This window comes from Myxocyprinus asiaticus, chromosome 8 (assembly GCF_019703515.2).
Source record: "Myxocyprinus asiaticus isolate MX2 ecotype Aquarium Trade chromosome 8, UBuf_Myxa_2, whole genome shotgun sequence".
Taxonomy (NCBI): Eukaryota; Metazoa; Chordata; class Actinopteri; order Cypriniformes; family Catostomidae; genus Myxocyprinus; species Myxocyprinus asiaticus.
In genome coordinates, this window is record NC_059351.1 from 43,262,255 (window position 1) to 43,287,797 (window position 25,543).

Genomic DNA, 25,543 nt, shown 5'->3' on the forward strand with positions numbered 1-25,543 from the left:
ATACCTTTTAATTAAAATGAAATGTATGTGTATTTATTAGAAAGTAGAATAAAACAGTAATTTTAGTTTATATATACATATATATATATACAGCAGACCCCTAGCACCACCTTGTGGCACCCTGAGGGTCGTTTTATGGGATGAGCACTTCATGCATTCCCACATAATTTTGCTTTCATTCAAATGTTGTAATGTTGTAAATTTCTCTGAGCTATTTGGCTTCATTCAAGACTTAAAAAAACTCTTTATTGAAGAACTTTCTGAAATGCTTATGGAGAAAATGAATGGGAAAATACTCCATTTCAGGGCTGCTGAAAAAGTGGGCGGTCACTGTTAAGCTCTATTAGTGAACTGATAACACTTATACAATATCTGACAGCAGAAGTACTACTGTGAGAGTATAAATGTGAAGGGTGTTAAAAACCTTTGAAGAGATGCGAGCGTTCTCCAGCAGCACTCTGGTCCACACTGCTGGATGACGAGCCACAAACTTCCAATCCCGGCACACCTCGGCTGCCCACAGGAGTGTCTTAGTGTCTAGGTAGGTGAAGATGCAGAACAGAGCGGCTCGTATCTTTAGCACCTCAGGACTAATCACCTCATTGACTTTAGAGGGACTTTTCTCATGGCGGCAAGGCTTGTATCCCCTTTCAGAATGACCTGAAGACAGAGAGAGAGCAACAGAGGATAATAAAAAGTAAGAGAGAAAGAGAGAGGTAAAGAAAGAAGGTGCAGCAAACTTAAAGAGATCATCCGAAATTGAAAATGATGCCATTCTTTCATTTTTAATGAATTATGACTTTGGTCTTTGCACAGTGGTGTGGATTACTTTTATGGAACGTTTTATCCCTTTAGGTGCTTAACAGACACTGATCACTATCTACTTTCATTTTGTGCACAATGGTGGTGAATAATCAGTATCCCCTATGCGTGTACAAATACATATTACATGTCCTTTGCTACTCAAGATGGCAGTGTTGTTTCAGTGATTGATTTGATTTACATTTGACATTGCTTTTTGACTAAGAAGCAACATGGAATTAAACTATAGCAAGTACAGCACATGAACACTATGACATGGCTATTGAAATGTGGGTGTAGTACTGAAATTCTGTAAGTTGTACATCTATTAAGACTCAGTAAGTCCCTGAAAATATATACATATGTTTAACTTACTTGTAGCTTTAGTGTTAAATTAAGCTCAGTATGTGTTTGACAGCCAGTGGAGTTTCATAAAATTTCAGCGTGGAAGTAATGAACCCTGTTCTATCACTGGTTGCATCATTTCTTTGATATATGAAAAATAAAACCAAAATATAACAGGATATTTTATACTCTATTATTGTCTTAAAATGCTTTGAAAAATTTTACACTAGTATCTGGGCATTGTTTAGATCCATTTGTGACTGATGTAAGTGCTGGTTCACTAAAGACCCAAGATTTGCAATAATATACGGCAAAAGGGTTAAATTTTACAAAACAGCATCACAGATTTAGTTCTGAATTCATTATTTACACTTGACTTATCTCATTAGTCGATTTAATGTAGTGTTTTACTTCTTTGGTTCCATGTTGCTATTTAGTACCCAACATGTATCATGACATGCCATATGTGCTTTAAAAAATCCCTTATACATGAACAACACCTTTCAAGCAATTAAAATCCCAATGAATCTGCCAAGATGCCTACCCATTGATCTGAATGCATATGAGTGTTTAGAACTCTTGAAAATAGCAAGAAAAACAAACCTCTTATTTACAATGATGTACTCTAAAATTAAAATAATTGGCTCCATGCTGCATTACTAAACATGTCCATATGGTGGCGCCAGAGCTCCATAAGGATGTTATCAAGCACTCTTCAGTGGTCTCTCTGCCTCCCACAGGTGCTGTACATCCTCCAAATCATGCAATCAGCAGGTCATTTCTATCTCACAGCTCCAGTCTGACAGACTCACGTCTCTTGAGTAATACAAGTTGTGCTGGAGATCTAATGCGATTTTAGACTGAAGAAACAGGTGTTTGCAGCATTCGCCAACATTTAAGACACTCAGAACCTACCAAGGAAAAAAGCTGTGACACAAACACGCTGCTGTCTCTTTGAAAAAATAACTAAGATCTGATGGTGCAGAACAAAATGCCAGAAGCTGAATGCTGAGGGGTGGTTGCTTGTAGTCATTTCACTTATCTATGAAAATCTCCAATCTTCTTTTCTGAAAGTGAAATGCCTCTTGTCCACTTAAATGTTGAGATGAATAAGATACCTCGAGTAGCTAAATTCTGGACTAATCTGAAATCTGAAATCCATGATACCACAATAAAAGATCGGTGTGTAAAAACTCATTCAAATAATGTTGGTTTGTCAGTGGCTGTAAAGAAAACAGTGTCTACAATAAAACTTTGAATATATTTCAAATATTTGATGCCACTAGCTTTACAAACGTAGTTAAATTTAGTGTTTATTTCTTCCTCAGAAGCGCTCAGTGTAGCAGCCCGACTTTGTTTCTTGACAGACTAATAAAAACCTATGAGCCCTGACTCCTGGAGTAATTTTGGCAACCTGAGTTGAGCTTACGATTTTCGCAAGTGCTTTACAATTTTGCGTTTAATATGCATCAGACAGTCAATGAACGGATTGTGGGCAGCCAACTGCCATGCCGTCTGAGGCTGAGAATTCTGCTGCACAGGTTAGTAATTACATTTTCTGGCCTACAATCTGACATGTGAAAAAGGGAGAGGAGACATAATCTCAAAACAGCACAAATTAGCCTTAGTCAATGAAAATTAAAAGCACACACATAGAGAAACATATATCACAGCCTTAGGTCACATTCTTTGTGACGTGCTGTGTGATTATCTATGCGAATGTATAGTAAACTATTGGTTACTCAGTCTGCCCTCTTCCCACGATGACCTGGAATCTGTAGGTGGAAAACTGTGGTCATTACTCATGGCTTTGTGACACATGGGCTCATTGCTCCCAGGCCTGTGTTTCCGACAGCAGTTACGTTCATGCTGACCTAATTTCCCTCAGTCTGTGCCCCATGTCTTCTGACCTGACTGTACAGTCATTGTTTAGAGAGTGAGCACAGTGGGTACTGCCTGACAAACTGTTGGCTACACTTCAAACTCACAAAGTTTTATACTGGAAAATGACATTTGCAAACATAGCAGCATTTGCTAAAGAGCTGGCCCTTTCTGTTCTCAGATTACATTTTATATGATTTTTCCTCCAACATACGAAAAAAATGTGGACTCGTCGGACCGCAAAACACAATTCCACTGTTCTATTTTCCATTTCAGATGAGACCGAGCTCAGAGAAGTCGGTGGCGCTTCTGGACAGTGTTGATGTATGGCTTCTGCTTTGCATGGTAACTTGTGGATGCAGCAGTGAATGGTGTTGACTGACAATGGGTTACCAAAGTATTCCCGAGCCAGTGTCATGATATCCATTTCAGACGAAAGACGGGTTTTAAGACAGTGTTGTCTGAGGGTCCGAGATCATACGCATTCAGAAATGGTTTTCCAGCAGGACAAGGGCAAACCACATACTGCCTAAATTACAAGTGCATGGCTGTCCTGACCTGTCTCCAATGGAGAATGTGTGTCACATTATGAAGCGCAAAATGTGGCAACGAAGGCTCCATACAATTGTGCAACTAAAGACCTGCTTAATGGATGAATGGGGAAAATTCTGCTTGCTAAACTTAAACTTGTGTCTTCAGTTCCAAATAAGTGTTATTAGAAGAAATGGTGATGTTACACAGTGGTAAACACTCGACTGTCCCAACAACAACAGCAACAAAAAACCCAATAAATTCATAAAACATCACATACAATTATAATTTTTTATGCTTTTATATATATATATAGCACAGGGTGAATGGAATTTATAAATCACTCCTTTTTGTTTTTATTCAGAATCCGGTTTGTAGAACATAATCTATAAGATTTTAAATAATAGTTCAGCTAAAAATAAAGATTCTTTCAATATTTACTCACAGCGCAAGTTTCTTCTGTTGATCACACAAACTAATTGTATAGTTTCGGAATATAGTGCATTTGATTACTTTTACTATGGCTTTATAGAGTATTTTGTCCTTTTTGGATATTGACAGACCGGAGTCATTATACACTTTCATTATATGACAAATTAACCATGTGAAGACTTTTTAAAAATGTACCTTTTGTGTTCCACGGAGGTGAGAAAGTCATACAGGTTTGGAGCCACATTGAAGTAAGTAAATAATAATATATTTTTCATTTTTATGAGAATTATTCCTGTAACAGTGACAAAAATGACCAGGCATAAAAACTTATTGGTAAAGACATTTAGGGCTTTAATAAAAACATTTGAGGCTTAAGCCCCAGAAGCCCCACCCCTAGTGCCAGTCAGAATCGCACCTGTAGCTAGTCTGTATCCTCCAAGGCTTCCCCCGTGCTGCTGGCAGTCTGCTCGCTTGTCTTGCTCCCACAAGTCTGCCTCGGATTCTGTGGTGCGGGAGCCCACATCAGATACGTCGCCCTCCTCTCCCTCCGTGCTGTTCCGGTATGGCCGGCGCTGCCAGTTCTGGATGGCCTGTTTGCGGAGACCCCAGCTCTGGGAAGCAGCTGCTCTTTCGTAACCTCCTCCACCTCCCACCCCAAGTCGGCACTGGACGTGGTAGTACTGAGCATCAGGACAGTCCTCCAGAGCGTGGAGGTCCACATTGTCACTGTCATAACCTCCTGAACCTTGAGACACAGACTTTACTCGTCTTGATGCTCTGTTTAGGAAGAGCACAGAGGAAAGAGTCCAGATCAGAAATAAATAAATAAATAACAGTCAGGCACAATATTGTGGTTAATTTGCAGTAATGCTGTAGTTCCAAAACTTTTTGGTCAGCTGAACATCTCTGACCTCAAATATTTATTTTAACTACTCCCTGAAATGAAATATTAACCTTTCAAAATATTTAAATTTTACAGCATATTTAAATGTTAACTTCTGAAATATTCCTGTACTTTTTTCTTATTATTAGTACATATTATTAAACTATCATGTACAATATATATACTATTTATAATAAACTTTTTAATTTAATTCAGAATTGGTATTTCTATGGCTATGTTTAAAATCTTAATACTTAGCGAATACTGTTCAGAATTTACTGGATACCGCTGAGTATTTTTTTAAATAATAGTAAGTGAACTAGGGCTGCATACACATTTAATTAAGTAAATAAGTAAGGGATAATGTACAGTCAGCCGGTTGTTATCGCACAATAAACACCGACGCAAAGCGAATGGGTCTTGTAATACCCTGAAGGGGTTTATTGTGCAATAACAACCAGCTGACTGTACATTATCCCTTACTTTATCCCGCTTATTACATGGCTACTAACCAAATAAATAAATACATGGACATTAATAACGTGAAAAATTACTATTACAATTAGCATTTTTTTTAAACTACTTCAAAGAGTTCTCATTAAAACATCCTCCACATGCAGCAATGACAGCTTTGCAGATCCTTGGCATTCTAGCTGTCAGTTTGTCCAGATACTCAGGTGACATTTCACCCCATGCTTCCTGTAGCACTTGCCATAGATGTGGCTGTCTTGTCGGGCACTTCTCACACACCTTACAGTCTAGCTGATCCCACAAAAGCTCAATGGGGTTAAGATCTATAACACTCTTTTCCAATTATCTGTTGTCCAATGTCTGTGTTTCTTTGCCCACTCTAACATTTTCTTTTTGTTTTCAGTTTCAAAAGTGGCTTTTTCTTTGCAATTCTTCCCATAAGGCCTGCACCCCTGAGTCTTCTCTTTACTCTTGTACATGAAACTGGTGTTGAGCAGGTTGAATTCAATGAAGCTGTCAGCTGTGAGGCGTCTATTTCTCAAACTAGAGACTCTGATGTTCTTATCCTCTTGTTTAGTTGTACATCTGGCCTTCCACATCTCTTTCTATCCTTGTTAGAGCCAGTTGTTCTTTGTCTTTGAAGACTGTAGTGTACACCTTTCGTATGAAATCTTCAGTTTTTTAGCCATTTCAAGCATTGTATAGCCTATTCCTCAAAACAATGATTGACTGACGAGTTTCTAGATTGTCATTTTTGACCTAATATTGACCTTAAGACATGCCAGTATATTGCATACAGTGGCAACTCAAAAACTAACACAAAGACAATGTTAAGCTTCATTTAATGAACTAAATAGCTTTCAGCTGTGTTTGATATAATGGCAAGTGATTTACCAAATTAGCAATTTAGTATGATTACTCAAGGATAAGGTGTTGTAGTAATGGCAGCTGGAAATGGGGCCTGTCTAGATTTGATCAAAAATTACTTTTTTCAAATAGTGATGCTACTGTTTTTACATCAGTAATGTCCTGACTATACTTTGTGATCAGCTGAATGCCACTTTGGTAAATTAAAGAACCAATTTCCTTCCGAAACAGCAAAATCTGTACATTATCCAAAACGTTTGGCCGCCAGTGTATATTAGAGATGTTAAAAATCAAGACTGATTTTTCTGGTGCATTTGCCACAGTGGTATTCTGTGCAGTGTTGTTCCCTATACAGTTCATTTCTGCAAATGTAGTAGGTCATCCAGATATTCTATGCATACAAAATATTTGCATATTGTGCACAGTATATATAGTGCTATACAGTATACTGCAGAAAACGTACAAAATAGTTGTTAGTTTGCTATTACAAACATATGACAATTTCACAAAGTCTCTGCAGTTCCTTCACAAACCTTTAGGGGAAACCCTGCTTTACGATACAGACAGGATATGTATTGAGAATGTGTAAAAAGAACAGTGTGAGCTATATTGTCACTTAACTGGGAAATATAATCAGATCTGTCTAGACAGACTTCCTAAAATACACACTCACTAATTTATTTAAAAAAAAAATGAGAGTTTGCTAATTCACGTATTAGGAAGAAAGATTGATAACTCTTGTCTTCTGAATATTATTCTTAAGCCTGAATGAGTAATGGGTTATTTCCTTAATTGCACATACAGTATGAGGGTGACTCATTGTGGTTTTGATTCAAAACACTGCTTAGCTGAAGATTATTCTCAGCACAACACAACATACTCCACAAGACCTTTGCTTAATCATTACAAGAAATCACTAAACTCAAATCAGAGGTGTAACAAGGAAACAGTTAGGGCATTCGCATGGGATTGTGGTTCAGGAATGTTCTCCGAGGCTTAGCGGGGACAGAATTTCCACTGTCACTCTCCAGATGTTACAGTTGAAAAGCTTTCACTTAGACTTAAAGAGACACTGTAGTGTAAATGTAGTTAACTGTAGGCAACTGGCTATGGTGACAGACACATGGAGCATTGAGACACTTTATCACAGCTTCCACATGAGGACTGTGTAATGCATGGCTATGACAAAGATCAAAATCCTTCATATATTTTCATGCTGAGTAAGTAAGTAGTGATTTAGCTAAAGCTTAAAGCTTAAGCAACCTACAGAACACTTACTACAGGGACAGTCCCTGTGGAGCACCCTGGATGGAGTGCCTTGATCAAGGGCACAATGGTAACAGCTCATGGCTTATTCCTTGTGGAACTCGAACAAGGGGTCAGGGTTTGGCTGGTTAGCATGGGCCAGTTAGGCTGCTAGTAGATGCCACTGGTTGGACAAAGATAGTCCAGTCCCAAACTCCTACCATTGGTTGAGCCAATGTACTTTATGTAGTTCTGGTCGGGATTCTCAAACAGAAAAAGCAACGTTTTGACAGTGCAACAAAGCTAGTATTTACACTTTTCAGTGATTTTACATTAAAAATTTTTTTAAAAAATAAAATAAACATATATACATACTGTATATTATAGAAAATAGATACTGTATTTAATATACATATAAAAATATTTATATATTTAAAATTATTTGTACACACGTCTCTAAACAATGCATTACAGGTTCCAATTTGAAATAGCTCCTATGACAACCAGGGTCAGTCAGAACCAACTAAAGACCTAATTAGAGCCTTTAAAGGAATAGTTATATATAATTCTGATTATCATTTAAAAAATTATAATTCTCTTATAATTATGACTTTATTTCCTCTCTGTAACACAAACGAAGATATTCTGAAGAATCAATGGGGTTCAAAACTTTTAAACTCCAAAAAGATTGGTATATTCCACATCTTATGAAGTGATAAATCCTTATACACAATAAATCTTGACATACGGCCCATCTGGAACACAGTGCAGGATTAAAGAAGGAAATGTTTTAATGCTGCACACGGTTGCCAGGTACTCAATGATTATACAGTACATTAATAAAATGATGCATTTTAATTTTTTTCAGTGTTTACCACCAACATTCTGTGACCACTGTACATCTTAAAAGTACCCCTAAACCCAGAGACTCGATCATTTTGCCAGTGGCTGCATTTTCAAAATATCCAAATTGGGTGTGAAAACCACAAACCTGGCAAAACCATGTCTGGTTTGTGTAAAGCGATCTGCATATGCGTCAAGTGCTAGGATGCTCGAACGAGCTTCTCTCATGAATGTGCATAGAAAAAATGTGAGGAAGTTAAGATTTTTAGTGAATAAGGACTGAATTTTTGGTTTGTTTCTTACCCAAAACTGTAGTATAGCTTCAGAAGACATGGATTATACCACTCAAGTCATTCTTTTATTCTGCCTTTATGTCCTTTCTGGAGCTTGAAAATTTTGGACTGCCTTACATTATTGAGACAAAAAACAGCCAAGACATTCTTCAAAATATCTTCTTTTGTATTCTGCAAAAGACAAAAAGTCATAAGAGTTTGAGACGGCATAAGGGTGAGTAAATGATGCCAGAATTTTCATTTTTGGGTGAACTATTCCTTTAAGTCTTTGTTTTGTCATGTAATATAGCTTTTAGCTCATTTAATATATAGTTTGTTTTACACTTAGCTTTGCTGTAGAGAACATATACAAGTACAGTATTTTAATACCACTTGTTTATTTAATGCCATTGAGATTGTGAGTTATGCCATAATGAGGGAACAGCAGTGATCATGTGCTGTCCAGTTTTTCCATCATCTCCAGTATGATTCATCAAGAAGACCTGTGGTGTGTGTGATGTCAATTTAGGGATACCAGACTCTGGGCAAACCCACGCTCCTTCCTTCCCTGTCGGAGCACCAAATGGCTTGAAACACATGCATGCATGTCCATGTGCAGCCTCAGACACGCAGACGCACACACATAACAGATGGATGGTGATGTCTCATTCACAGATCAGAACCTTGTGAAAAGAGCAGCCACACAAAGGTTAATTATGGTGTGTTATGGGGAATCACATCAAAGGGAGAGGAACTAAAAATAAATGAGTTGTGTAATTTGTCTTTGATGCATATAAATGGCATTAGTGCCTGATATTAGTAATGCTGACAAAAGTTGGTAAGCTGAGAACAATTCGAAGAGGCCAATCTTAAACATAGTGATGTTTGCAATATTTTATTCTGCTCTGATCTCAAATACATGTTTCACATTTAACTATGTACCCTTCCCTCTTTCTTGCCTCCTAGCAACCTCGTAAAATCGCCCTTCTGTGAAGCTATCTGTAACACTCTTCATGTAGAGGTCAGAGCGGTACATGTCATTTGTGTTGAAGCCCTGACAAGAGTGATGTGAAAGGGCCTTTTAAATATGTCTACAGTACATAGCAGAATAGCAGATCCAACTCTTTTATTTTAAAACAGCAAGGAAATTCTGTTTTCAATATTATATACCGTCTAAATCTTGATTGAGATGAACGATATTCAAATACATACGGTAGACTTTAGATTGGGAGTCTATAATCAAAATCAAGAGGACACATACACATGCACTCAATACACACACAAGGAGAAAAAATGAAGACTGTCCAAGGAAGCAGAGTTTAAACTAATACATTACCACAATCTCTTCAAGGGCTTTGGGTGCTGGCTGTGTTTATGGCCATGTGTTAAGACCTTGTGCTTTGAGGTACTTTACCTTGCCACACACTGCAGTGTGTTTATGATTGTGTATCTGTGTGTAACTGGACTCTTTCTGCATATCTTCTGCATGGCTGAGAGACTGCAGACTGGTTTAACCCTGAGGCAGTGCAACAATCTAGTAATTTTCGAAGACGAATCCAAAACCAGACTGACTCCAACATATCCAGTGCTCAGAGTATATAAAATACTCACTGCTCTGCCATATCTGAGACTCAAAACTTCTGGTACCAAATTTAATGTTAAATCGTATACTTGGGAAATCAAACAACAGTATACTTTCACTCTCCTGTAATCAGCCATTTTAACACTCCTGTGCAGTTGCAATTGACAACAGTTTATACAACACATAAGTCACTCTATTAAAACTAGTTTGTACTTCCTGAAGGAAATATCAAGTATGCAAAGCAGCAAAAAATAAATAAAAAAAATTAAAAAGAGAGAGAGAGAGAGAGAGAGAGAGAGAGAGAGAGAGAGAGAGAAAATAAAAAGAATCAAAGTTTTGGGTAAGCTTACAGTACATTTTGGGCTTTGGCTCTTTGTAAATGAAATACTGCATCAGAGTTGCTTTGCTTTTGTCATGGAAGCCAGTTTCTTGTTTTCAGTCGGCTGCACACAATACTTAAAATAGTCACTGTGCAGTGTAAAGGCAGCTATAAATGGTTAAATATACTGTATGAAAAAAAAGACAAGACCGATCACAATCCAGTATGCAAATGTTACAACTTTTGTTTTTGCTGAGCAAAAACTATTTCTATTGGGCAGAACCTTTGACTACCTGAGCAGAATATTATATATCTATATATAGCCTATATACTGTATATATCACTTCATTTGTATAGCACCTTTGAGCAACTTAGCACAAAGTGCTTCACATTATATATATATATATATATATATATATATATATATATATATATATATATATATATATATATATATATATATAATAACCCAGGCCAGGCTGTTCCATAATCGTGGGGCCTTTGCAACAATAGCTCTATCACCTTTAGTTTTACATCTAGATTTTGGAACAGTCAACAGCTCACAACGAGAACATCTAAGAGGTTTAGCTGTTTTATAATGTCTTAATAGTTCTGCTAAATATTCAGGTGCCAAGCCATGTAATGTTTTATATGTAATTAATAAAATCTTAAAATCAACCCTAAAGTGGATAGGTAACCAATGCAAAGATGCTAATACTGGATATGACTTGAAGACCTTGTTTGTGTCAAAAATCTAACTGCAACATTTTGCACTAATTGTATTTGTGAAATAGTACGTTGATTTAAAATTGAAAACAGGCATTACAATAATCCAAGCGAGATGAAATAAAGGCATGAATAAGCTGCTTTTTATCCCTAAAACTCAAAATATGTCTAACCTTGGAAACGCTCCTTAACTGATAAAAACAAGACTGAACTAACTGCTTGAGATGGTATTCAATCAAATTGTAAATTTGTGTCAAAATAGACACCAAAATTTCTTACCACTTGCTCAATATTTGGGACCACCTGTCTAAGTGCTAACTGAATCTGACGTTTTTTTAGAACCATAACCAATTATCACAACCTCTGTTTTATCAGTATTTAACTGAAGAAAATGTTGTGCCATCCAGTCATTTATATCTACTATACATGCTTAAAGAACATTTAATTCACTGGGATTCAAAGACAAATACAATTTTAGATCATTTGCATAGCAATGAAAATTTATGTTGTGTTGTTGAATCACATAACCACGAGACACCATATAAAGAGAAAATAATATAGGCCCTAACAGGGAACCTTGCGGAACCTCACAATTAACTGTAGAAGAGGAAGAGACCTCATCTCCAACAAACATTCCTACTTGACAAATAAGACATAAACCAGTCTAAAGCCACCCCAGAAATTCCCACCCAACTCTTCAATGAATCAATTAAAACTGAATGATCAGCTGTATCAAACGCAGCATTGAATGCATTGAATGGACCTCCAGAGCTGAGATATTCTTCTAAAACTCTTTGTTTGTGTTCAACAGAACAAAGAAAGTCATACACATCTTAGATGGCATGAGGGTGAGAAAATGATGAGAGAATTTTCATTTTTGGGTGAACTAACCCTTTAAGTGGTTTGGGCTCAATTCATTGCTTAAGTTTAATACTTATGGTTTAGAAAAAAAACCTTACCAGAGTGTTACGTTGCAAACCAACAGACATTTGCCTGATGCCAAAACATGAATACTTTTGTAAAGTCATGCAGGCAGAATTCTGATATCCTGCGGGGACTTACGCAGTGCTTGGCGAGGAACGTCTATCAGACACTTGGTACATTCCCCTCGATACCCCAGAGACAATGGAATTTCTCTATGAGAGAGAGAGAGATAGAAAGCAAAAGAGAGAATGATTTTGCATAAATATTTTCAGGTCAATATGCTCCAAGCTGTCACTGATCACATCTGAGACAGCTCAACATCAGCCGACTAAGTATCTACAGAAAAAAGGCAAGCGTTTAAGTGTTTATTTAATTCCAACAAGATTTTTTTTCAGCTGAACAGGGTGTAAAACAGCGAAGAGAAATGCTTATTTTATTTAATCTACCCCCAACCAAAACCCAAATCTAACCCTAACCATTAGTGGAGACAAAATGCAATGTAAGGGACAAAAATGCAACCTCCTTATCATGCTCGTGTGGTGGTGGCGTAGTGATAGGTGGTAATCAGGTTGCTGGTTCAATCCCCACAGCCACCACCATTGTGTCCTTGAGCAAGGCACTTAACTCCAGGTTGCTCCGGGGGGATTGTCCCTGTAATAAGTGCACTGTAAGTCGATTTGGATAAACGTGTCTGCTAAATGCATTAATGTAAATGCTCATGATTGTTTATACAAACATGATTACTTCCTTGTTTGATTGGGGTTTGAACAGTGGTCTCTCATACAACTGGCTCTATGCGCTACCAGTTGAGCCACAGGAGAAAGTAATACTTATTGAGCCGATCCAAATATGTCAGATGGGAGATAGAGGCATGTCAATGAGTCGGCATACTTTTGCTGATCCTTGGGTAACGGAACTTTCGGAAACAGCATGCCGACTTCCCGTGTGATCATGTTGCACAGCTTGGAAACACACGCTGCATGTGAAGTCAAACCGAGTCAATATTGTTGTGTGCAATAGAGTTTATGAGCAAAAAACAAATGTCCAATGCTGTCTCCATGGTGACAGAGGGGGTCCCCATTAATGTCAGAGATTGAGTTGTTAAGGGTGTTGCCATAATTTGCCGTCAGCAGTGGATGGAGAGCCTGGAGAGCTCTAAACTAAATAAATGTATACATTCTACAAAACCTTTACTCACTGCTACATCCGTTAGGAATGTCAAAGCAAAAATGGCTTACAGTAAATTAAGGTGTTTTTTTCCCAGTTACCTGTAACAACAGCCCAAATAGGTCCTTGGTGATTAGAATGCATCAAACTTGGTGCAGCCAATGTTAGGAGAAATACTGCTGAGGAACCAAGTGTAATGTTAATCCCCTCTAGATGCAAGAAAATGAGACTGGTGCTCCAGTGCAATCTTTCAACATCCTTAGGGCATCTGGAGGTTTATGAAACATTCTGATGAGCATTTAGTAAGAGACATTTTCTGAGCGCTGTATTAAGATTTATTTATCCTACAGCAACTGCAGACAGATCAGCAACAATGACAAAGCACATTTAGGCACTTTCCACCACCTGCAGGGACTTACTGCTATAGTCGGTGCCACACTAGCGGACTCAAAATAACTACATTTTGGCCGAGGGTGTCACACTTCCCAACTTTTTGCTGAGATATGTGCATAAACAATTGTAAAAGAGTGATTTAGGATGTGATTCGTGGAGTAACTTTTACTTGTGAAAGTGTGTGATTGTGTATTTATTAGTGCCCAACCGATATATCGGTTGACCAATATATCGGTATTGGCATATATTTTACCGATATGCGCCGATATGAAAACTTTTTTTCAGAACATATAATGCAGAAAACAATGCTTTAGAATTGGTGTCATGCCGTAGTTTGTCCAGCAGAGCGTGCTCCGACTCCATTGTTTACAGAGCTGAGCTGACGGTGGCTCTACAGACAGGGCAGAGTTGAGCTGTGTCTCGATAAGTTAACTAGATTGTGAAATACATACTGGAAAGTTAATAAACAATGACCCCATCATTTTCCCTTTTCAATATAACTAATATAACATTAACCTTGTCCCTGACAACCATGTCACTCATGTCTGTTTGCTGTTAGCCAGCTATAGTTTGTCAGTGCAGTCAGTAATGTAGCAGATTGAAAGGCAAACATCAGAGCATCTTTTTGGAGCTAAACAGACAACGGTGCGATGGTGGATTGTGTCTGATGAGTGTTGATTTCATGCTATGTTGTTACCTAGTTGGTGAGACACAATGCTGGAAAGTAAAATAAACAACGTTCGTCTTTTATTCTCCGTGACAACGAGCTTATAGCTAACTAGCTAATCATGTAGCTACTTTCACTGTTGTCAGCTGAGTGGAAGCTAATGTGTAACCAAACTGTTTTGTTCAGGATTCGCAGATTGGTACCCCCTTCAACCGAACAATTCCAGTCGTTGCATTTATAAAATGTAATATTTAAAAGTCTGGTTTTCCACTGTTGAAAGTTTCCCCTGAACTTGTATAGCAGAATACGGTGTAACACCGCTGCTTATCTGTTTATCTTGACTCGGCAGTATTAATATAGTCAGCATTTGACTGATACTAAACAGTAATACTGATGTTTATTTAGCTATTTATTTTATTTTTATTTATTCTTTATTTAAATGGTCAGCATTTGACTGATACTAAACAGTACTGATGTTTATTTAGCTATTTATATTATTTTTATTTATTCTTTATTTTAATGGTCAGCATTTGACTGATTCTAAACAGTACTGATGTTTATTTAGCTATTTGTTTTATTTGTATTTATTCTTTATTTAAATGGTCAGCCATTGACTTATACTAAACATCCAGTACTGATGTTTATTTAGCTATTTATTGTATTTTTATTTATTCTTTATTTTCTCAGTGTTCATTTCTAGAATTTGTTGACAACATAATAATAATGTCAAATATTCTTTGATAAAAATATTTCAGAAAGCAGCATTCTGAGTACCTTTGCATAGTCATATCAGTGCAAAATCGGTGAAAAATCCACATCCAGCTCAAAATTTAAATATATCGGCCACCATATCGGTAATCAGTGAATTTTCCCTCTCTAAAATCGGTATTGGTCTCAAAAATCCCATATCGGTCGGGCTCTAGTATTTATCCTCTTGAGGCTTGCCGTAGAATGCGTATGTCCATATGCTGCTTTCAGTGAGTAAAGTAACTAAGTTCAAGAAAAACAGACTGTTGTGTCTCCACATTCTGATTTCATTAATCATTTAGTGTAGAAGAAAAACACAGGAAACAAGCTTGGTGACAGAATCACTATAGATTACAATCAGCATTTGTGAAGACATGTAGCTGAGTGCGATCACAGATGAAAATATTCAGATCAGCTTGATATCTTGTTAGTTCTTCAGTAAAAGAAGAAGCTCTTTAGTCACTTGAACAGAACACAAGAGCCCGCCCGGCAAAAGACAGATTTTTTTTTCTGGCTTACTCTTGCCTGCAGGTTAAATCTAAGCATTATCTCTTTGCATATAATGTCCACCAGACTGATTAGTAAAAAAAGTGAATTACTGAAAGCTTCTACGTCTCTAACTCTCATTTAAACTCTTGAGAGTAAACTCATTTAATCTACTTGAATGGAGAAAGACCAAAATGTCCAAAACGGCTAGTCACGATCACATTCCAATAATATACTGTAGTTCAGATCATAAAATAAATCTGACAACAGTGTTAATAAATTGAGCTCTTCTGCTTGTAGATCAAATTGTTTATGCTGGATTTTATAGATTTTGCATTGATGGAGAAATTCAGTCACTTCAAAACAAAACTGAAACTACTGCAAGAGTGAAAGTGCATTGCTCTGATGTCATGTCCTCTCCACTGTCTTTGTCTCACAGCCACTATACCTGTCGACCATTGGGTTTGGATCCCTGAAGACTGCAGTGTCCCAGACTGCCGTTCGGGGTAGTGGCACAGCTGCTAATGATCTGGAGCTGTTTTTCAGCGCGGTCGGCCCGGTCCAACAGCTCCTCAATGAACTGCTGAAGACGCATTTTTGCATTGGCTTCACGTACAGCTGTTTCCTGCAGGAACTGGTCAATCTGGGCCACCTCTCTGAGTGAGAAAGAGAAAATGAACAAGAAAAGAGAATAAAAGATGTAAGTATTAAGGATGTAGTGTTGTGTAAGTGGTGATAGTTTGTCAGGTACTTTTGATCAATGTATCAAATGTAGGCTACTGTATAAGTGTTTTTTTATATAGTATTGTTGGTATTAAGAGTATTAAATGTGCAATAAAAGTCTAAAGATACAGTGAGAAAGATCCAGTCTAAACTGAACAATTAGTTTTATAATATTAATTTACTTAAACTAATTTACTTTATTACAGAATATGCTTAACAATTTATAAATATTAAAGGGAACATGTAAGAGGTCATTGTACAACAAAAACATACTGTAAGTTTCAGAATTGAAAACTTCCTCCTTAAAAGAAAAAGAGAATTTATTTAAACCAGGCTGTTGAAACGGCATGTTTGGAATTTGTGGAACTTAAGACGTCACAAAGACCAAGTACATCTGCATATGACTGCCTCTTCAGCAAGACATCAACGCCTATTTTTCGTCATTGCACCCTTGGCCCCGCCCACTGGTGCTCAGTCTGTCAAAGATGAAGTGGAGAGATGACCTATCATGGGAGATTCATCTACAGCAAGCAAAGGGGACTGGATTGAAATGTTTTTCTGCATAAACATGCACTAGATGAATGGCTTTGACCGTTATCATGTACCTTGCGCCTCTTTTAAAAATCGCAATGTCAAGTTATAACTCTAAAAAGGAGACCTCCGTTCTATTTCATTCAGATGCGCTCTGTCTTGCAGTTTTGAAGGGATCCTGGACCGTTTTTGCACCCATCTGTGCTACATTTAACGGTTGGTCTTTTATAAACATGCACTAGATGGACATCTTTGATTGTTTCAATGCATTTCTGGTGATGTGCGCCATGTTTTAAGAGTGGTACAAGCGCAACTTTTAAAAACGTGTCTCATTCTGCTGGTGCCACTCTCTGGGAGAAACACATGCTGTTCTGTGTATAAACAAACATGGAAGATGCAAGATGTCGCTTCTGTGAAGATCAGCATCTCTGCTTTGGCCTGTTGAAGCACCCAACATCACCATGGATTGTATTACGTTTGCTTATTCAGAACATTTCAGTGTGGACTGTATGTGTTTTTGGTTCATATCAGCGCGGACTGCTTGTGAACCAGTCACAATAAGATTCCTGCTTTGCAAAGGAACTGTTATTTTAAGATGGGGCAGTAAAACACTACCAGCCCCGTGAGTAAAGTTTCATTCACAAATGTTTCAAATATCATGACTGTTTAATACACTACCGTTCAAAAGTTTAGGGTCACTTACTCATTCTTTATTTATTTTTTTTTTACATTTTCTTCACATTTTAGAATAATAGTAAAGTCATCACAACTATGGAATAATAGAAATGGAAATATGGGAATTATGTTGTGACAAAAAAATCCAAAATAAATCAAAACTATGTTATATTTTAGCATCTTCATAGTGGCCACATTTTGCCTAGATTTAGCAAAAATGTACTCTTGGCTTTTCTTAATTATTCGGTCCTAGTCATCCATTTCAAAAAGTTTTTTTTTTTTTTTTTTTTTAAATAAAATTTTCGTTTTGTAATTAAATATATTAATATGTTGGCACAATTATATTTTTGTCTACAAAACTAATTTCAAACATTTAAGCATATGCTTTCAGATCAAAAGGTTTTTAAGATCATGAGAAACATTTCAGGCAAGTGGCTCCAAACTTCTGAATGGTAGTGTAGTTGCTGTGCTTGAGTGAAAATTTTGATACATTCAGATGAAATTTGTTGGGTGTACATTGTGTGTTAACTCTGAAATGCAGTTTTCTAAATTATAATGTGAAGCTTGTTCATTTTCTCCCGACTGAGTTTCAAATATGGCTGTATTTGAAGGGCAGCACGAAGTTAGCCAATCAGAAAAGTGGGCATTTACATTGAAGTCTTAAAGGGCCAAACAGCTTCAAACCGAGCATTTTGACAAGTTTTGGTGCAAAAAAACTTTACTGAAATTATAAGTGGACCTCAGGGAAGATAATAAAATTATAAATAGAGAGTATGTCATGACCCCTTTAAGAGACAAATCTCAGAAGCAACAGTTGAGCATGTCTTCCATTGGCAATTTCCAAGACTGCCGAAAATGTTAGCTGTGATTTGTACATGAACTGATCCATATACCAAAACCATATGATGACATATTTCCTTTAAAGAAATGAAAGACTACAGAACATGCGAATTTAAAACCTGTCTCACCTCAGCAAATGGGAAAAGGGCATCTGATATTCATCGCCTCTCCCTCCCATTTGCCCATTTTCTCATGCTTGTTTATCTCCTCCAGCATTCTGCAAATCCCTGGAGCATGCAGACAGCCAATGAAAGCCAGTCGACTGTTATCTTTGTGTAGGAAATGTCTCTACACACATAAACACTGGCTTGCACTTCTGTCAACACCATCACCTCAGCTATGCCAGGCTACTTGCTCTCTCTCTTTCCCCCTCTCTCAAATATGCAAAAATATTCTCTCTTCATCACTCTCACTTCTTTACAAACATATTCTCACACAGCTTGATTGTAACAGTTTCATGCAACTATACTAAAGACTATTTTGAGATATTTACTGCAATTCTGAATACTTCTTTAAAAGCAAGAAAAATTAAGTTGCTCCTGTACTCTGATTATCTGATTAGCCACAAGAATTAAAAGCATCAGTTAATAAAGCAGGAAAATGAATGTGTATAAATGTAATCTCAATGACATTTACGTAACTGTGTAATCTTAAATGATCCTGTAAATAAATAACAATGATAAAGATCAAGCTGTATTCAATTATCATGTTAGTCTGTGCTGCAGCTTTTTTTAATTCAGAGATCTGGAGTACATCATGTTAGCATTATTACTTACAGGATGCTTCTCTTGAGCAATAATGGATAGCCACCTAATGGGATAGTTTACCCATTAATGAAAATTCTGTGATCATTTACTCACTCTCATGTTGTTTCAAACCTGTATGACTTTCTTTTTCCATTGAACACAAAATGAAATTTTAGGCAGAATATTAGCCTCAGTCAACATTAATTTTCATTACATCTTGTTCTCCATACAATGAAAGTGAACAGTGACTGAGGCAATCACTATGTCTATTATCTCCATGTGTGCTCCACAGAGAAAAAAGTAAAAAAAATAAATAAAAAAATACAGGTTTATAACAACATGAGTGTGAGTAAATTATGACATATAATTACTTTTGGGTGAACTACCCTTTTAAGCTGGGAAAGGAGAAAGTGTTTTTTTTTCTTCATTTTTTTCTGGAATGCCCAATTCCCAATGCGCTCTAAGTCCTCGTGGTGGCATAGTGACTCACCTCAATCCATGTAGTGGAGGTCGAATCTCAGTTGCCTCCGCACCTGAGACCGTCAATCCACGCATCTCATCACGTAGCTTGTTGAGCACGTTACTGCGGAGACGTAGCGCATGTGGAGGTTTCACGCTATTCTCTGCGGCATCCACGCACAACTCACTACACGCCCCACAGAGAGCAAGAACCACACATTATAGCGACCACGAGGAGGCTGCCCCATGTGACTCTACCCTTCCTAGCAACCGGGCCAATTTGGTTGCTTAGGAGACCTAGCTGGAGTCACTCAGCGCACCCTGGATTCAAACTTGTGACTCCAGGGGTGGTAGTCAGCGTCAATACTCGCTGAGCAACCCAAGCCCCCAGGAGAAAGTGTTTTAACAAAGAAATGACACACGTCACATTGAAATGTGTACGTACAAGGGACAAAAGGACACAAATGAAAACATTTTGCTAGGCATAATTAAAAAACACAAAGCTGGCGATAAAGTTTGATACATCAGCAGGCCTAAAATGTGTGTGCTTCCACAAAGTTGGTGTATTTGAGGTAAAAGTCAGTCTGATGAGCATATAAAGCAGAATTAAACTGTATCTGCCAAAGCACCCATTTACTAAAGGAAAAGAACAAAATTAAAATATCCTCACTTAACTCTACGTTTTGTTGTTGTGCAGATTTACAGCTTTGTAAGGATTTCTTATAACATGAAATAATGCTTTGTACCAGAAAGATGTTTGCATTAAGATAAAAACTGAATATGCACAGGGGATTTTAACAAAAGAGTCTTCATTTGAAGAGCTGCATAAAGAGACAACAGACAATAAATAACAAATGAACAAACAATAACTAATAAGAAAAAAGTACTAGTCTAACCAAAAAACCCAACAGAATATAAACAATAGCGAATGTCTAAAAAACTTCCTTACGGCAGATCTTCTGTATCTTGTGTGATCTTAATGAAGTAATGACTGCTCTCAACTGGCTCAGAGAAATTAAAGCAAATTTGAGCACAATGTTTTTTACAACTGTCATTCAGAGAGAATGACAGTCAATCAACAGAGTGTACATCAGGCTAATTACAGGCCCCGTAAAGTGGAGGCAGGCCAGAGCAGCATGGGTTCACTGTGTATTACCACACACACACATTCATACAATGCAATATATACAATGCAAGTCTGCCTTTGCCTCTCAATGTATCTTGAACTGCAGTAGTGACATTTGTAATAATTAAAGGGCTGGCACCTAATTTCTTTGGTCAGCTTGATAAATGTGTGTGACGAGGCGGAGGGCATGGTCCGGCACTGAGTCTCGTAATCAGCAGGAGAGAGAGATAAAGGGAAGCCGGAGATGCCAGTTCAAGAGCGAGAGAGACACGCATGGCCAATGTGTGTGTGTGTGTGTGTGTAAGTTCAGTTACATCATTAAAGTTATGTTGACTGTTCTGCCAGTTCCCACCTCCTCCTTGCCCATCCTGAACTCATTACATTGGTGCTGAAACCTGGGAGCCATTCCGTCTGCCAGGGGTCGGAGGACTCGCTGCCATCCGCCGGGGGAGGAGCGAGCTGTCGCCGCCAGTGGTCGGAGGAGTGGCTGAGGACCAGGCGACGGCGTGTCCAGGGACCGGCGAGCCAGTTTTTTCCTCTCTCTCTGTCGCTCTGCTTCGCACTTTCCCTCACCCCTTTCCCTCCCCTCGTCTCACCCAGGGCTCCAGAAAAGCGAGGAAGACCTGCTGGCAGGCAGGGGTGGAAGGGCAACCCCCCCCCCCCCCCCCCCTCCAGGAAGGGAGGGGATTAATTCATGCCAGGGGTTTCCCTGGCCTGAGTCGGCGATGGAGAAGTGTGACGAGGAGGAGGGTGGGTCAGGGCTGTGAAGACACACGCCTGGCCCTGAATCGGGCTAATCAGCCAGGAGGGGAATAAAGACAAGCCGGAGGCGCCAGTTCGGGAGAGAGAGAGCCACATGCAGCTGCTGTGTGTGTCTGTGTGTTTGTGTTTAAGTTGATTTAAGTTAATTTAAGTCATTAAAAAGTTTTGCTGACTGCTCAACCGGTTCCCGCCTCCTCCTTGCCCACCTTTACCCCGTTACAATGTGTTTTATCTTTCCTTCATGGTTATTGATACAGATTTCCCGATTTGTTTCCAATTCACAGAAGCTCTCAATTTGATTAGATTCTGATTTCAATTTGATTCAGATTAATTTGCATATATTTCAGTTATAATGTCCATTTTGCTTACATTGGATATAAATGTATTCTCAGATAATGCTGTTAATTGCACAGGAGCACGTACGTAGCTGCTGGCACTGGCAATGACGAAGACGATGAAGACATGATAAAGATGAGCCCAAGTGCAATTTATTTACAATATGTGAAATCCAAAATGTGAATCCGAAACATAATAAACATAAACGACTTGACATAGACTTAAACTTGACTTTGACATAGCATGGCATGGCATGACATGACATGACATGACATGGCATGACATGGCATGACATGGCATGGCATGACATGGCATGACATGGCATGGCATGGCATGACATGACATGACATGACATGGCATGGCATGACATGACATGACATGACGCGTGTTCTTGACAAAGGACAATGGAAAATATGAGAGTATAAATACATGGACATGGGAGAACAAACCAATGAACAAACAGAACTCTAAACAAGATAACAAGACAATCAACCAATGAAAACAAGACACATGAACATGGAGGGAATACATGAAATCACATGACAAGGGAACCACATGACATGAAACAGGAACTAGAATTTTCAAAATAAAAGACATGAAATACAAGAATCAACAAAATACACATCACAGGATACACGGTTATGCTGCGTTCCATTCAAGTTGGATGAGGGATACTCCTACTTGATATCTCCGATCATAAATGCATTCCATTCCCTGATATTCGGAAGATAACGTTTAAGGAAATGAAACTGCAATGCTCTTGTTAGCTTAGCAGGGGTTTGAATATTTTTAGAGATGTCTCCTAGCAACCCAACTGATAAACAATGCTGCAGCTCTAGCATTTGTGCTTCAGGTGTACGATTATCAAAAGAGATTATAATGTTTTATACACCTGTTTCTGCAGGCGTTTGTTAAACAAGCTTTAATATCATGTAATGTGGAAACGAGCTCATTTATCGATATTACTTAATAAAGTGAATGTTTATCACTTTGTATATCTCCCTGATTGTCGACAGGTTTGTGTGACATCATGCCCCTGCATCTCGGCGAAATCGGAGCTGAGAATTTCTGCACGAACCTACAAGTTGTAATTCTGACTTCAAGATGCATTCCATTGCACCTTTCCTAGTAGGAAATTGTAAAATCCGACTTTCCGAGTTGAATGGAAGGCAGCACTACTTTTCAAAACTTAATCCAACACTGAATACTCAAGAAGCCTAATTTACACTTAGAAAACTCCTGATGTTGCTATAACAATGCAAAAAGCACTTACCAATTTACTTGAAGTGAAAATCTGTCCTGTTTAATAAATTAAGCAATCACACGGTCATGCAGAACATCTCGTGTTTTTAAATCCATAAGGATTTCTTTCTCAATGGCGATAGCGGCAGTAATGACAGTCGACTTGTCAGCAAGATCTCGTGCTCTTCGCTTTCAAATTACATTATTTAAAGCGTGATTGCGTCACTCAAGGCCAGCTAGAAGGCCTTGACCGGGACATATCCTAAAGATCACACCCACCAAGAACAAATAAATCAATCTGACTGGCTGATGAATCTGACAATCTGACTTTAGTTGCCCATTCATTTGCACTGTTGAGGGATTCTGTGGAAATTCTAAAGGCCTGAGGGGGTGTAGCTCAAACTCACGCACTGCTTTGGGCATGTGATTTGTGAAAAAGTTGTCACGCTTTGCTTGTAAGCATCAAGGAATAAATTCTTACTGGATAAACTTTTCGTTTTTCTCTGTTTGTTTGTAAATTAATTAAGAGTGGAAAGCGATTAAAAATACATAGGCAAAAAGGTGATTGAGAATGAAAGGATGAAAAATATTTATTTATTTGGCATGTCAGGCCAACAGAGAAGGCTTTGCTGGCCCTGAGAATTCGCCACTGGCCAAATTGTGATGGCTAGACAGCTGGGTCAGAGCATCTCCAAAATGGCAGGTCTTGTGGGGTATTCCTGGTATGCAGTGGTTAGTACCTACCAAAAGTGGTCCAAGGAGCCGCAGACCGGTCAGAGTGCCCATGCTGACCCCTGTCCACATCTGAAAGTGCCTACAATGGGCATGTGAGCATCAGAGCTGGACCATGGAGCAATGGAAGAAGGTGGCCTGGTCTGATGAATCACATTTTCTTTTAGATCATGTGGAAGGCCGGGTGCGTGTGCATCGTTTACCTGGGGAAGGGATGGCAGCAGGATGCACTATGGGAAGAAGGCAGTCTGACGGAGGTAAGTGTCATGCTCTGGGCAATGTTCTGTTGGGAAACCTTGGGTTCTGGCATTCATGTGGATGTTACTTTGACATGCACCACCTACAAGAAGATTATTGCACACCATGTACACTCCTTCATGGCAACGGCATTCCCTTATAGCAGTGGCCTTTTTCAGCAGGATAATGCGCCCTGCCACAATGCAAAAATTGTTCAGGAATGGTTTGACGAACATGACAAAGAGTTCAAAGTGTTGATTTGGCCTCCAAATTCCCCAGATCTCAATCCGATTGAGCATCTATGGGATGTGCTGGACCAACAAGTCTGATCCATGGAGGCCCCACCTTGCAACTTACAGGACTTAAAGGATCTGCTGCTAATGTCTTGGTGCCAGATACCAAAGGACATCTTCAGAGGTTTTGTTGAGTCCATGCCATGACGGGTCAGAGCTGTTTTGGCGGCATGAGGGGGACCTACACAATATTAAGCAGGTGGTTTTAATGTTGTGGCTGATCGGTGTATGTATATATATATATATATATATAGAGAGAGAGAGAGAGAGAGAGAGAGAGAGAGAGAGAGAGAGAGAGAGAGAGAGAGAGAGAGAGAGAGATAGAGCCATTTGGATAATCATAGACATTTTAAGTCACGCAGCATGAAATTTGGTTGCATTTGCGAGTGAGTCACTCTTGGGATTTAAAAATTTATATCAAGCTATATTAATTTGCCTGGCCAATATATTAGCTGATCACTTAGAATGATATGAAAAGTGAACACAATTAAGTAGGCGAAGCAGCATGACATATTTTAGTGTGTCTCCTACTGTCTGCCCCAATCAAAACACACACTTCTTCCAAAAAGTACCGCTTACAGCCTCTGTGCTGACTGAAACATTTTCACAAGAGAACATGAGTATAATATGACCACCTGCTCAGAAAGCTGAGATCTAAATTCCAGTAAGGTACAAGCAGAGTGTGCTGGGAGTGGCAGTCAGGCTTTCAAATTTGTGCATGGCTGATTGCATCTCACTGAGGGAATTATAGGTATGGCCATTTGAAATTGTGGAGTGTTTCTGCTCTAGCTTCTGTCAGCTAAAAAAGACACACCGACATGTTTGTTTTTCAGTCATGGTGGGGAGTTTCCACTGACTTCTAAAGTTTCTCTCCTGAGCTAATGATATTTTTTTTATTCCCTAACCCTACACCTACACCCTACCCTTTTGTATATTTTCATAAAGACAGTATTTAGATCTTTTTTTAGATCTTTAGTTTTTGGTCTGACACCATATCCCAACCAAGTGTAATGTAATAATATTCCAGCATCAAGCAATTTGTGAGTCCACACAGAACATTAAAGTATAGTACAATCACAGCCTATCAGAACATATTTGATGGGACAGCCTGGAACCTGGGAGTGATGGTGGATGACCAGCTTAACTTCACTGCCAACATCTCAAACCAAGTTTTGCTGGTTCACACTTTATAACAACAGGACAATCAGACCTTTCCTGTCTGGATATGCTACCCAGCTCCTGGTCCAAGCTCTGGTCAT

The 25,543-nt window shown here is 38.5% G+C and overlaps 1 protein-coding gene across 3 annotated transcripts in view; it reads right to left on the reverse strand.

The window, feature by feature from the left end:
• LOC127444569 (F-box only protein 41-like) overlaps window positions 1-25,543 on the reverse strand; it is an 83,508-nt gene that overhangs the window by 20,949 nt on the left and 37,016 nt on the right. For all 3 annotated transcript variants that reach the window (XM_051704018.1, XM_051704016.1, XM_051704017.1), the window contains 4 exons: window positions 16,031-16,238; window positions 12,261-12,334; window positions 4,406-4,767; window positions 425-660 (listed from right to left, as the gene is read on the reverse strand). In XM_051704018.1, the coding sequence (XP_051559978.1) occupies window positions 425-660; window positions 4,406-4,767; window positions 12,261-12,334; window positions 16,031-16,238 (880 nt within the window). The remainder of the gene's footprint in view (window positions 1-424; window positions 661-4,405; window positions 4,768-12,260; window positions 12,335-16,030; window positions 16,239-25,543) is intronic.